Source organism: Melitaea cinxia, chromosome 27, assembly GCF_905220565.1.
Source record: "Melitaea cinxia chromosome 27, ilMelCinx1.1, whole genome shotgun sequence".
NCBI lineage: Eukaryota > Metazoa > Arthropoda > Insecta > Lepidoptera > Nymphalidae > Melitaea > Melitaea cinxia.
The window spans coordinates 2,166,446-2,181,597 of NC_059420.1; the positions used below are offsets into that span (position 1 = coordinate 2,166,446).

Sequence of the window (15,152 nt, forward strand, 5' to 3'; positions counted from 1 at the left end):
GGTTTTTTTGTACTTATTAATTTTTATTTAATCTAGCAACATTGGAGGTGATTAAAAAAAATTAGGTGTTTTTAAAATGTTATTATGTAAGGGTCTGTTAAACAGATGATCGCGTAATTATTATTTTTACGCCGTACGGACGGACGGTTCGTTTTAGTGTAATCTTTTATATGTAGATACAATATTAAGTTTTTGTATTGTTTTTAAGTGACAAAGATTTGTATAGTGGTCCATTTGTCATCTGTGAAGATTTGATGTTTTAGATCTTTTATCTGTAAAATTTTTGACACAAAAAAAATAGAGGGAAAAGTTTAAACAAGATGGACGTTTATTTAACTAATTTTTGCTTATTATAACATCAAGTATTTAAGCATTTTTTTAAAAAGTATTGTTTTAATCAAAGTCGATTAACATCTCTTCTTTTCGGGTTTAAATCGATTAACAGAAGACAAAATAGTATTTGTAGGCTTCAAGAGCATTTTTTAATCTTTAGTAAATGGTAATCATCACAATTTTGTGATATTTATTATTTTTGTGACTTAACATTGTTTTATGAATTTTAATTGCCTTTTTTTATTAGTGATCTCAGGTTTATAGTTTAATGACACAATATTTCTAGAATAAGACTTGAAAAACACTGCAGACGTCTGCGGTGTAGCAATAATGTATCACACGAAACTCGATGTTGTAAATTGTCTTTCACACTTTTTAAAAGGTTGTTGATTTTGTATAAAGAAAAAGATATATTAATAAAATAAATTAAGTTTTTATATGTTTGTTTTATTTATTTTTAACTATGAAAAAGAGGGGGCTCTCAATTCTAGTGTTGTTTTAAGTTTACCTGCAGCTTGAAGCAGATGACAGGTAGCCCAAATTTCTTTATGCAGTTCACCAACATTATCTTGATGACTCATCATCATCATTGCAGCTTATCGCAGTCCACTGCTGGACATAGGCCTCCACAAGTCCCCGCCGAAAATGGCGTGAACTCACGTGTGTTGCCCATAGTCACCACGCTGGGCAGGCGGGTTGGTGACCGCAGGGCTGGTTTTATCACACCAAAGACGCTGCTGCCAGTCTTCGGCCTGTGTATTTCAAAGCCAGCAGTTAGGTAGTTATCCCGCCATCGAATGGCTTTTTAAGTTCCAAAGTGGTAGTGGAACTGTGTCATTTCTTAGCCGTCGTATCTTGATGGCTGATAATTGCCAATCCATACTATTTCCGGAGTTTGTTAACAACTTTTATCAGTTAGCCCGACAGTATTTTTCCCTTCCATCCTGGATCCTTTGATTTATTTGTTGAGAATGGGGCAATACGTTCCCATTCCTTTTTTTACGTGTTATTGTAGTTTTTCTATAGGCTCGTCGTACGGATTTAAATTCAATAAGTCTCCAATATAACGCGTATATTTCACTCCATATTGATCGATTGAGCGAGAAACTCACAGAATATTCTTAAAACTATCAATTGCCCAGAAAGGAAAAACAGTTGATTTTTTTTTAAATATAACATTGGTATGGCTCTATGAACGTGACTTTTTTCGCCATAAGATTATACCTTCGTTATTTACGGAAGTTCGCTTTGGTGTAGTGGTGCGAGTAGTCACCTAAAACACCGGCGATTTGTGGGTTTGATTTCCGCTCGGGATGACTATTTGTACTATAGTCTCCCAACCGTGCCTCGGACAGCACGTTAAGCCGTCGGGCCCGGTTGCTATTTTACCTGATAGCGATCGTTACCTACTCATTTTAATGTGTTAATCTGTAACTTTTTACTGGGTTGACCGATTTTGATGATTATTTTTAGTTTGATTTATTGTGTTCAAAATCGTATGTTAACGGACACGGATTGTTTAGATACCTTTCTAATAAAATTACGAAATATAATGAAGCTGCCCCCTGCTGTAAGTTCCAGATAGATCTAAATAAAAAACTATGATTGATGGCAAGTTATTGTAAACTATTGTGTTTGAAACGGGGATTCTAAATACTGTATTCAAATTTAATACGTTAAAATGCAACTTTTATCTGAGAATTTTTCAACACAGATAAATATATCAGGATCCCCAATGGAACTTAACATTTTCGGAGTTTTTCCACAGAGATGACATAAATCGCTATAGTTAGCGAAACTAGAAAAATACGCCTTACTGACAGCAGATTAAAGTCAGCAACAAGCTTATTTATACTGTTCTTGGTATTGTAAGTTACAATTAGCTACGGTAACGTCTTGCCATTAGGCAGACGAAACAGTTGTTTGCGATCCTAGTAGTATAAATCAGCAGGTAAATTTTTGTGTATTTAAAATAAAACAATTCTCGAACATAAACAATTATAATTCAATGAAGACTCTCGAAAAAGCAGCGACAAATTCGTCTCAACAGCAGAACACAGTCATTAGCGAGAGCCAGCATCAAATCGCTAATCTCGCCCAGAACATCACAGACTCTGCTGTTAGGATCTCCTTGTATTGTTTTGTAAGCTTCTTTGACAAATTCTAGAAATATGCAACAGCAAGCGCAACAGTTTTTACTTAAAGATTTTTTCAATGACGCGACCGATGGTTCAGGGATGGGGGATGGTTTGTTGCATTTTAAGTTCTTCTTGTCGCTGCCGCAAGTTTTAGATTTGATGTAGCGACACGTGGTGCATGAAGGGACGCCATTTTTGTTCTTTCGGGAAAGTACCTGAAATCATCGGAATTTGATTTGGCTTTGAAATTCAATAAGTGATTATTTAGTTCTGCGGCCTGTGCAACTTTTGGATTTACAGGTTGCAAATATTTCACAAATAAAGTTGAAGAAGTAAGTTACATCGTGAACTGGATATATATGTTCGCTGTTGTTATTTTGATAGCTTTATAAACAAGATTGTGGCGGTAGTGGTTTAACTAATATCAAAATCATTTGTATTCTGTTAAATTTCTTAAGTGTAAATTTTATACAATAGATAGTATTAGATTTCTAATTGAACATTTTGATTCAATTGTTCTAAATGTCTTACAACAAAATCTTACTATATTGCCTACGACTTGCTTTTCCACTTGTTAAACTTTTTTTTTTAATTTGTGGATCAGAGCATAACAATAGTTTTTTAAATTGTACAGATGGAAGTATCACTATCAAACAGATCGAATTTATTATTTGAAATCCATAAGTTACGTTAAAGTTATGAAATGACAACAAATTAATTCCAAATCAGTACACGTCTTAGTTTCGAAATATTAAAACAATTGTGTTTGCTCGCAAACGAAAAAAATCCGACTTTAATTGCATCGACACAACGTAGACGTATTATTAGAAATAACTCAAAAGCTACTCATCAAATCTCGATCAAATTTTTAATGGCACCACACGACAAACACCAGGTGGTAAGGTTCGGTAAAAAAAGTCGTAAAAATTGTTACACATTTAAAAAATTTTTGGGCGACACAATCCGAAGAACCTATTCTTTTTTGAAGTCGGTTGAAAATTAAGTGTATGTTATAGTAACCTTAACTATTCGCTATTGTTGGCTAGTATTTATAAATAAAAATCTAGAGGTACTTGGTTGTATTTTCAGCAGTGATAATTTACTGTAATTTGTAAGTCATTCTAATATCTTTTCTAAAGCCAAATGTGACTTTATTTTTTATTTTTATTTGTCTGTATTTTAGCTGCATGTCACTCAGATCTACTGAATGAATTTTAATGAAACATGACATGATTTGAGTTTATATTTCGAGCTAAGACTCTTTAATACTTATTATCCAGAAATCGAGTATTTCCTTCGGAGAGATTTTTTAAAATTCTCATGTAAGCACGTTAAAATATACTTTAATTTAGTCTTTATCATAAAGCAAGGTCATGTACTTTTGATATTAAATTGAATCAAAAATTAAATTGAATTGAAAAATTGATCCTTAAAGCCGCAGGGCGATCTGCCCTAAAAGCCTTGGCAAGGCTCTTTAACGCCGTCATCCACCGAGTTACCACGACGGAGACGTGGTCTAGTAGTGTGGTGGTGCTGTTCTTTAAGAGAGGCGATAAGTATCTATTGAAGAATTACAGACCGATCTCACTTTTGAGCCACGTCTATAAGCTGTTTTCGAGGGTTGTTACGAATCGTCTCGCTAGAAGACTCGACAAATTCCAACCACCAGAGCAGGCTGGGTTTCGAAATGGCTACAGCACCGTAGACCACATCCATACTGTTCTGCAGATTATTCAAAAGACACAAGACTGGCTGAGCGGCGTTTGGCCGGCTTCGTCGAGTCTTGATTTCGAAAATTGCGCAATGCTTGAAGACAAAAGTCTTCGAGCAATGCGTCCTGCCAAAGGACTGGTCCACAAGTTTAAAGTCGCTCAACGTGCAATGGAACGGGCTATGATTGGGGTTTCTCTCAGAGATAGTATTAGAAATGAGACTATCCGCGAGAGAACGAAAGTAACCGACATAGACCACAGAATTATCAAGTTGAAGTGGCAGTGGTCTGTATCGCAGGACTGATGACCGTTGCAGCAGACGGGTCCTGGAGCGGGGACCGCGTCTTGGCAAACGCAGTGTGGGACGTCCTCCCGCCCGCTGGAACGACGGTCTACGTAAGATTGCCGGTGTAGGCTGGATGAGGAGACGGAAAACCGGGATGTTTGGCGCGAACTTGGGGCGACTTATGTCCAGCAGCGGACTGCAATAGGCTGAACTGACTGACTGACTGATTGATAAAAATGAAATTAAATCCTACAAATATAATTATACTGGCTAAACTAAAACAGTAATTTTCGAGTTACATTACTGAAGAACTTTATATTGTGGGTTCTTTTGATATTGAGTCTTGAAGTAACTCGTTAACGGACGCTTGACTTGGGGAGTAAGCTGGTGATTGTGTGACGAGAGCGTTACGAAAAGTGTGAGGCAACATGTTTTTCTCTCGTAGCCAGTTACGTTTCGTATATCTATCTAAGACACAGTGCAGGCCTATTGCTAAAGAAGTCTTACTTCAGTCGTGTGGTCTAAAGCACACTCGTTTTATTCCAGTTTATTTTGTATGCCGATTTCTAGACAAAAAAAAAGTTAGACGGATACCTAAATATGATTAACAAGTAACCCAAAAAATGCCTATAAAATTAATCTACTTCTATTAGACGTGTGGGGACCACAAAATCAAAGATTTGAACTCTATGACTACGTGATGATGAAATGAGTGTCTTGCAAACTAATAACCTCCTTAAATTAGGTTATTTATTATGAAATTGTTATTTGCCTGATGCAGAAATGAAATTGTTATTTGTTTGCTACGGATGACATCTGTACTTCTGCCTATATATACTCAAAATAATCTTAATAAACTTAGTGTTAAATCGACTTTCATTGGGTTTGGGTTTCCCTCACAACCTTGACCTTCCCTCACATGTCATCTCCCACTCAACTAGAGACTACCATACAGTAACCTTTGCTGAAAAGGTTCGAAGGAAGGAAGGACCTTTATCATGGACAGAATACTAAAATAAAAACAATACATCACCTTAATTCTATAAGCATCAACTGCCCCGTCCATGTTTTTACAATAAATTTATCCACACAAAATCATGTTTGTTTATATTTTTCACAAGTAATTTTCTTGACAAATCCCTTCACAAATTACTGTGCCGGATGACAAGTTTGTCAAAAAAAAAATTCTTTTTTTGTAAATTTTTCCTTTAATTATGCACCTACACGTACATACAAGCGCATTAAATGAAACTTTATAAATATATACTAAAATATAAATTTAAGGTCAATCTGTTTGACAGATGTTCTGTATATATCTTACTGGCTTCTGCCCGCGACTTCGTCCGCGTGGAAGAGTTTCTTTGGGCTAACTGGGAAAGCTTTCAAAAGGGAACAAACCCCGATTTTGAAACACTGCTGGTGCTCCGCTACCATTGGTCTTAGCGTGATGATATATAGTCTATAGCCTTCCTCGATAAATGGGCTATATAACTCTAAAAGAATTTCTCAAATCGGACCAGTAGTTCCTGAAATTAGCGCGCTCAAACAAACAAACAAAATTTTCGGCTTTATAATATTAGTATTGGTAATTAATGGTATGTAGTGTATGTGATTCGGTTGTATCCGTATTCTAGATGTAAATTTTTTTTATATTTTCTTTGGCGTTTTTCAATAATTACAATAACAAAAAGGTTTAAAATAAAACACGAAAGTCCATAATAAACTTTCAAACAGCATATATTGTAGAAATAAAAAAATACATGATACAAATAAAACTCTTTTAAGCTAAAAAACTTAAAACTAAAGCCAGTCCTGGCAACATTGTGACGGAGGTGTAAATGAAAAAGTCCCCAGGTTTAAAACTAATAATTTATTTCGTTACAAATACACAAAAAAAATTTGCATAAAATGCTGGTGTCATAAATTTAAAGATTACAAATATTCTTAAAAATTTTTTTGTTTCTCGAAACATTCTCTTCAACGTCTTCATTCGATAAAAATAAAATCAACTTGTCATTTTAACAACGCTAGACCTCCTCTAGGTAATGTCAAATTGATAAGGCCCCAAATAATAAAAAAAAGGTAAAATAAACATAGTATTAAAAATAAAATTTTATTTAAAACGGGCCTTATATCTAAAACAAACGTGTACTTTCACCGCCTTATATAAAAAAAAAAAATGTTTATTATTTCTTAATTATCTGTAACAGTGATGGTACGTTATTATGGGCCTGTTTCACCGTTTGTGGTTAACGCTATTTGACGGATGACGGCATCCAACAATTTTTTTTGATATATCATATTTATGAAATTTTTTAAAAAGTTTATTAATTTAGGAGAAGCAGGTCTGATTTTCTATTCTACCTCCTTCTGTTAAAAGCTATTTGTACCTCAGGTTAAACTTTAATCACAAGCGGTGAAACCGGACCTAATCGCTAAAAATATTAATAAGACGGCTCTATATGTGTCCAACACGACGATCTGCACAGGCGGATATTTGAATTATTAATATGGCAGACGTGAGGTATCTTTGTAATTTCGCGGTAAATTTCATTTCCAAGCCGCCATGTTGAACACTTTCGTCATTGTTTTCGAAAGAAAAAAATAATAATTTAAAAAATCTACAAACGTAGGCTAGCCGATAAATTCTTAACTTTACATCGATAGTGCTATATATTATATATTTTTTTAATAATATTTGCTCGACGCTATGCAGCCATTTTGTTGCAGTTTTGGCGCGCTTTCGCGTCGGCGTTAAAACTATTTTTTAATTATATTATAAAAGCACGAATGGCGCGGGTATTCACCCTAACATGGAAAGCATTACATGCCATTATAAAAAATACAATATTCAAAGAACGCACCAGACAGAGTCCCCGAATTTTAAACGAAAGTGTTGCCAGTAAAATACTATCATAAGAATTACTTGAGCATTCCGTAATCTAGTATTTATTTGATTAACAATTTATTTCTTAAATAGTTGCCACAGTGAAAAATTACTTTCATTATTTGCAACATCTCCGTTCAAAATTCACGAACGAGTCGGAAATAAGATGAAAAAATAGAACTAAAAAGACAAAAAAAAAAACAATAAAATATCAACGTTTCATAAGTCTGGCAAGTCATAAGAAAAAGAGCATTATATTTAATTTTACGGTTGAATAAATAATAAATTTGTCTGAATCTACTCCTAACTCTAAACGCTCAGCCACTCATTGCTCTGAGCCCGATCTACCGTGACGCAACATCGACGCCTGGTGGGTTACACGCGAACATATTTTACAGAAATAATTTTAAGAAGCGGTAATTATTTGCGATAATTTTGGAATCCTTACATTATAATTATTTTGAAAGCGAGATGGCAGTGTTGTTTTCGAGTTTATCTGTGGAGAAAAACAAACCCATTTCAATGATTATAAGAAAAAAAAAATGATATTTATATCAGGTTTAGACAAGTTATATATAAGGCTATGGTAATCGCTATGGTACCATTCTTAAAAAATAAATAAACGTAGGTTGCCTAGAAGAGATCGCTTTTTAGCGATAAGGCCGCCTTTTTACTTAAGGATACATTGTTCAAATCTAGTGTGCCATGTAATATTTTATCGTAGGTTACCTCTAGGCGGGCTGGGGCGTGCTGGACTTGTCCTTCTTCTTCTCCTTCTTCTTCTTGAGGAAGGAGGGCGTCCGGAGGCCCTTCTTCTTCTTCTTGTCCTTCTTGGGGGACTCCTCCGTTGACACTTCCTTGGAGGGTGAACCCTGTAAAATTTATATTTATAATATTTTAATGCTGTTATAATTGACCCATTGATGAGAAAAGACCAACTTTTCTAAATAAAGAATTTAAGAAACTGTTTCACATCTTGCTGATAAAGTCTCTGATAGCCTGTCGGTAATAGTGATTCAATATTTTATGTGAAATATGAACTACAACTTTTGATTTCGCAGGCAAATAGACGAAGTTTGCTAGTAAAAAAAACATATCAGGAGCTTTTATTTGTTGGATACCGTTATACCGTGACACAGGGCCTAAAAATATTATAGCAATAAAATAATTACGGATTACGAAATTTAAGAAGTGAAGAGAAGGATCCATTTACCTCTTTACTGCTGTGGGAGAAGGTACTCTGGTGGGCATCAGAGTGATCTCCGTTGACAGTGTGTTCGCCTGGAACACAGACAGACATGCATTTAAAAATATATTATATATGTGTAGAAGTTGCTATGTATAAGTTCTTTTGACTCACTTTTTTACCAAGTTTGTAATCTATACAAAATTCCTATTTTTTTTTTTGTAATTATGGAGACTATTTAATAATATTAATTATGTAAATATCGTAAGAAATATATTGAATTAATGTTTTTGTAAGAAAATTAAAATACATAGGATTTATAGCCTTTGACGAAAATTGATTTGAAAAAATTGAAATTTAGGGCAAAGGTTGTCTAAAGTTTACTTAAGGTGTGATTTCAAAAATAGCTAAAATTGAACATTAATTTTTACCTTTATTACGTAGACATTTATTTATTTAACAATGACAGGCGTAGAACAAACAATTTGAACTTTTTATTCAGCCCAAAAAAAAACTTAAAAATCTACAAATATAGAGAGATTTAAAATAATGCAATTTTATTACTAAAAATCTGAATACATTCTACAACGCTATATTAATTTATTTTTCAAATATCTTTTAAATTTTAATAATCAATAATAACTATTTATAAGTTACACGAGAAACACCAAATATATATACATATAAAATGTAGCTTTAAAAAGCACAAAAGCGCAGACTCACCCTTCATAGTGCACAGTTCTAAGCTTCTTTTACCAAGCATGCGCTTTAATTTCATGCGCATACAAAATTAGATAATTAAATATTTTATGGGTAAAGGGGAGGTGTATTTTAAGGGGGGAACTACTATATAATTATCTATTGAATCTGCATATTGAATCATGCAAAGCCCAAACACCTAACTGCATTCAAAACTTAACTAAAATCTGTAATCACTTCAGCCATCGCAGTCCACAGCCGGACATAGGCCTCCACAAGTTCTTAGAAAAACTTTTAAATAAATAAAAAAATTGAAGTGATATAATCGAAATAAATCTGAATATACTTTTATATATTACCGAATTGGATAACTGTTTTTTTTTTTTTAGAATAATTTAGAATAGTGCTCAGCGTTGGACAAACCTTCACACACAAAAAAACACATCGCACAACAAACAAGGCACTAAATTACTAAATAAAAACAACAAACACTATTTTTTTATATGAAATTTATTATTTAAAATAGCAACACAAGCAAACATTGGCAGATGAGTGCAACACATATTATAAGCATGAAAAAACAAGACAAATATATATATTATATTATTATAGAGTTTATATTTTATTATATATATATATATATATATAATAATAATAAAATATAAACTCTCAGTCGAACAGGATAAGCATTTATACAAAATATACACAAGATAGACGCCTTCAATTGAATCACATACACTACACACCATTTATAAGACGCTAGCTGTGCCCCGTGGACCTGTTTTAGTACTTTTAATGGCGTTCAATTTTATTAGACATTATTTTTTAGGTATCTTTAACTGTTTAAGCAGCGCACGCAAAGGATGCTCTCAAAAAAGACTTATTAACGCCGCGCTCTTATTGGTAGTAGCGTGATGTTATATAGCCTATAGACTCCCTCGGTAAATGCACTATCCACAACAAAAATATTTTTTCAATTCGAACCAGTTGTTCCTGAGATTATCACCATTAAACAAAAAAACTCTTCAGTTCAAGAGGACAGGAGTCAAATAGAAGACAAGCATTAGTTTCTCTGTTTGACTGATGTTCTATACATCCCTACTAATATCATAAATGTTAATGTAGGTTCGTTTGTTACGCTTTCACTCGAAAAACTACTTAACCGATCGTCATGAAACTTTGTACACACATTCTTGGAGGTATTAGAAGTAACACTCAATACTTTTTATATATAAAAAAAATCATTGCGAGCGAAGCCACTGGTAAAAGCTAGTATCTTATAAATGGTACGTATTGTATGTGGTTTAATTTAAATCTCGCTTGTATCTTCATGTATAAACGTTTAAACGTAATAGTATAACGGTTCTTAGGACGTAAAACCGACCGAAACACATTTTTTTACGCTTTAATATGCAAAGCCTTTACGTTCACACACATATGAAATATACAGCCTGTTTGACTTATATATAATAACAGCAGCATATCAGAATTGATAAAACTTAGTAAACAAATTTTAAAATTTTAAGTTGCACACTAATATCATTTTATTATTCCTTTGCCATGTTTCTTTACCTTATCACCACAGCACAGAAGGTAATTTTCAAAACTAGTCAAATAAAATCATTCACAAAAAAACTACATTTGAATTTTAACTCGTTCTTAATAGGATATTTTGTAAAATAGTGTTTTTTTTTTTTTAGGTAATTAATTATATTTATATTATATTAGACTTGGTTTAAAAGGAATTTGTTAAATATATTTTTTATTTTTATATTCATTTATTATTATTATATTATAAATAAAACAAAATAAAAAATAAAATAAAAATATATATTTCAATTGTACGTCTTGTAACACAGACTCATCTCGTCTCTCTTCTACTCTACGGTCATTAGCGCGTGCGAGTTGTGTAATTTTAATTAAAATAACAACAGAATTAAATTTGGACCACTTGAAAATTATCTCCTGAACTAAATTTGTTCTCAGTAATTTAGTAAGAATTAGTAGCTGTTTAGTAGTAGTTACTAAATTAACGAGAAAGCAGTAATTGACTCGAATGAAACCTACATTTATACAAAAAAAGAATAAAAAAAATATATATATATATATATATTATATATATATATATATATATATATATATATATATATATATATATATATATATATATATATATATATATATATATATATATATATATATATCAAGTGATATATGTGCAAAAGATCATGCAAACATATTATTAAAACAATTAATTCAATTAATTATTTAATTAGTTATATAAATATAATCCCATTAAAACTTTTAAAAGTTAGATAAAAAAATAATCAATTATTGAAACGAAAAAAAATAACAATTAAAAAAAACTTAAAATCTAAAATGAAATTGATATTAACGCAGGATCAATGCAAAAGAAGTATATTCATACTTATGTAAATAGTTACGAACCAAACAAACATTTCAACGATATAATTATACATTAAAAATGAGCGAATATTGTGAGGTCGGCACCTTGTCTAGACTGTTACTTTGTTTATTTATTTGTCTGTCTTTGGGTCTAGACGCCATCAAGACAACCAAGTTCCATCAATTCTAAGAATATTATTCAAAATTAGCTAAGATCTAGACTTTGTGACAGTCTAAAGTTAGAAACAATTTTATAGTACAATGTACGTTCGTACGGCGGCCACGTCGAATGCAGTTTCTTATTTACAACCTGTGAATTATACAACAGAATTTCTTTACGATCACTTATTTCCAACTTTGAATTAAATTCAGAATCACATGTCATATAATTAGACGCGGAATCCGTTACTTCTGACTTATATTCTGTGTAAGAATTCGATTTATCAGAATTATCAATTTTACAATCTTTATAACGATCAATTTTTTCGATTTTATCATCAAAATCGACCACCAGAAAGCTTGGCGTTTGGTTTTCCGAGAATTTAGGTCTTCTGCTGCATTTCTCGATTTGCAGAGTATCGTCAAAAGATACCCAGTATTTTATACCACCTTTGTGTGTTGTTTGAGACATTGTTAGTACGTTGGCTTTTCTGACAAACGGTGATCCTAAAATCGCATCATCTTTTTCATAGAACACACTTAGATCATCACCGATAAACGAATCTGTGACGTGTTTGATCGGTGATTCCGTACACACGTCGAAGACATCGCGATGTGGTGATGATGATCTACAGAAATCGCTTTCGACAAACGCCGTGTTTAATTCTTCCTCTACTACTGTATATGTTTCGTCAAACGCTTTACCACTCGTTTTGTGGGTTTCAAAAGATTTTTCTAGTAAATAGGATATAATTTGAGCCGCTATTTCAGTAGTGTCATCATCTATATTCGAGTGTTTAGTTTCATTCAATTCTTTACACATGTCGTGATATGTAAATGATACGTCTTGTGTATCATCAATGAACGCTGTGTTACGGTCATCTGTATTATCATTATTTACCGCTAAACTATTCATATCTATATTTTCATTATCAAAGTCTACAATATTTAGATCATTGTTATTATCATCACTATATATATTTATTTCAAATATTTGTTCATCTAAATTATCTAATTCAAAGTAAAGCCAATCAAATGAGGTTGTATACAAAATATCCTCTGGATCGACAACTGTTACTACTTTCTTACTATATTTTTTATCACCTTTATCTTTGTTAACACAAATGTGTAGCGCTGTATCGAATATATAGTAAATAATACTTTCAACTATTTTATTTGTATTATTTGTATCACAGTCACTAGTTTCTGTAATTGTTGTATCATTTAGATTAACATTTTGTTCTATGTTATTAATAATTTGAGTTATCGAGAAACTTTCTGCAACTTCTAGACTGTTTCCTTCAGATTGTGTATCTTGTTTATCATCATTTACTTGAATTTCAATTTCTAAAATATTTGTATCGACTATTGATAAAATGTTTGAAATTATTTCAGCTATGACTTCATATTTTTCGAATTCGGTGGTTGAATCGCAGCTAGCTTCACCAACCGAGGTGCTTAATGAACTATATCTATCTATAAGACTCTTAGTATTATCAGAAAAAGCTAAAGTATCCATTGTAACTTCGGTATCATTTTCATCAATTTCTAAATCTTTATTTTTAGGTTCTGTTTGCTTAACTGTAACAGCATCTTTATCTCCCTTATCTACATCAACAATATCAGTTAACATTTCACCTACAACTTCTTCAATCAAATTATCGGTAGTCGTTTCAATTTTTTTATTGACATTGCTATCGTTCGATGAATCATCGTACGAGCTTTTGGATTCTTCCAAAATGGGTTCAAGTATGTTCGGTTTAACGATATCTTTTCTTTTTGTAGGAGATTTTTTCGGGCTTATTTCTTTTTTATTATAATCATCACAGTATAAACCTATTGGTACCGAGTAATCTCTAATGTCCTTCTCAACTAAATCCTTTACAGGGCTCTCGTAGTCAACTTCCCCAAAGTCATCTGAGAAACTGTGGTACTCGCCATCTGGTGATTCTATAGATATATTATAATCTTTCATTTCGTCTGTTTGATCATCGTTAACTACAGCACATTCTGCTCGATATACACCTTGTTGATCCTCATTATACTTTTCATCTGATAATTTGTCATTAGAAGTACTTACAACTTTATCAATTGCATTATTTTTATCAAAATTTTCTACTGTTGTTTTATTATTAGATGAAAAATTATTATCTATATCACCTAAATAGTTATCTTCATTAAACTCTTGACTCTCAACGAATTCATCTTGTTCGATTTTATATTTTGGTACAACAACCTCTTTAACTTTGACAACGTTAAAAGCGATCTCGTCTAGACATTTCTGGGGTATACTACTAGCTGACAGATAAAAGGAACCATACCTATCTGTCACATCTCTATCGCTCAGATAAGACGTAGCTATAGTACCACAAGAATCAAACCTAGGAACATGATAGTGTACAGGTTCTGGATCTTTAATGTATGAATTTATAAAACCACTGTGGGACTGCGTCCTATACAACCTATTGCAGTCTCTTTTCCTCTGCCTCGGCAGCGAACGTGTGCGCAAAGGATAATCGTACCTACATCTATCCCACTCTAAAGACGGTACAGAGTACAGACTAGACCTACTGCTCAGATTACCTGGATTGTATAACACGATTTCGTTGGTCGATAATAATTTGGGATTTAGGCTCATTTTACACTTTGGATGTTTGTTTGGTTCGTATACTTGTTTGACGCTAACAAAGTTGGGGTTTCTTGGGTATTTGTGGATTGTACGTTTGTGCGATGTTAAAGCTTCGTTAGCTTCGCTTAGCTTTGTACCTGTTAGTGGAGAGTTAGCTGCTGTTAGTCATCAAGCACTTAAAACTACCGAACAATAACATTAAGCACAAAAATATTAAATAATTTGGTGAAAATGAGTCGACAATAATAAATGGATGGAATAAAAACAAAATGTACCAAAAATTTGATGAGAACATGATTGAACGACGCCTACATACATATACATACGACGCAGCTTATGACGTCACAACACAATGACCCTGGCGTTTACATCGAAACGGACGATACAAAATTAACCTCATCTACGAAGCTGGAAAAATTTACTTAACAAAACTAGCGATAAAAAAAAACCAAAGACAATACTGTACAGTTCTATCACCAAAAATATTATTAACACACACGTAGAAACATACACCAGATACATTCACACACATACAACACACAGAGACACACTATCACATATAAAACTTCATATGCTGTCTCTTTCACTCATCGTATTTATTACTTATTTAATGATTTGTCACTGGTTACTAATGAATAATTGACGACTCTGTCAGCAAAGCAGTCCTATAGGACTTGTTTGCTTTCGACTAATAAGCAAAAACTTTTAGGGTCACAG

General features: G+C 32.7%; 1 protein-coding gene across 1 annotated transcript in view; it reads right to left on the reverse strand.

Moving 5' to 3' along the window:
* Positions 1-2,596: 2,596 nt before the first annotated feature.
* Positions 2,597-15,152, reverse strand: part of LOC123666702 (protein hu-li tai shao) — a 31,609-nt gene continuing 19,053 nt past the window's right edge. The window contains exons 16-18 of the mRNA XM_045600765.1: positions 8,570-8,637; positions 8,086-8,228; positions 2,597-2,686 (exon numbers count right to left, since the gene is read on the reverse strand). Of these exons, the coding sequence (XP_045456721.1) occupies positions 8,088-8,228; positions 8,570-8,637 (209 nt within the window). The 3' untranslated portion in view covers positions 2,597-2,686; positions 8,086-8,087. The remainder of the gene's footprint in view (positions 2,687-8,085; positions 8,229-8,569; positions 8,638-15,152) is intronic.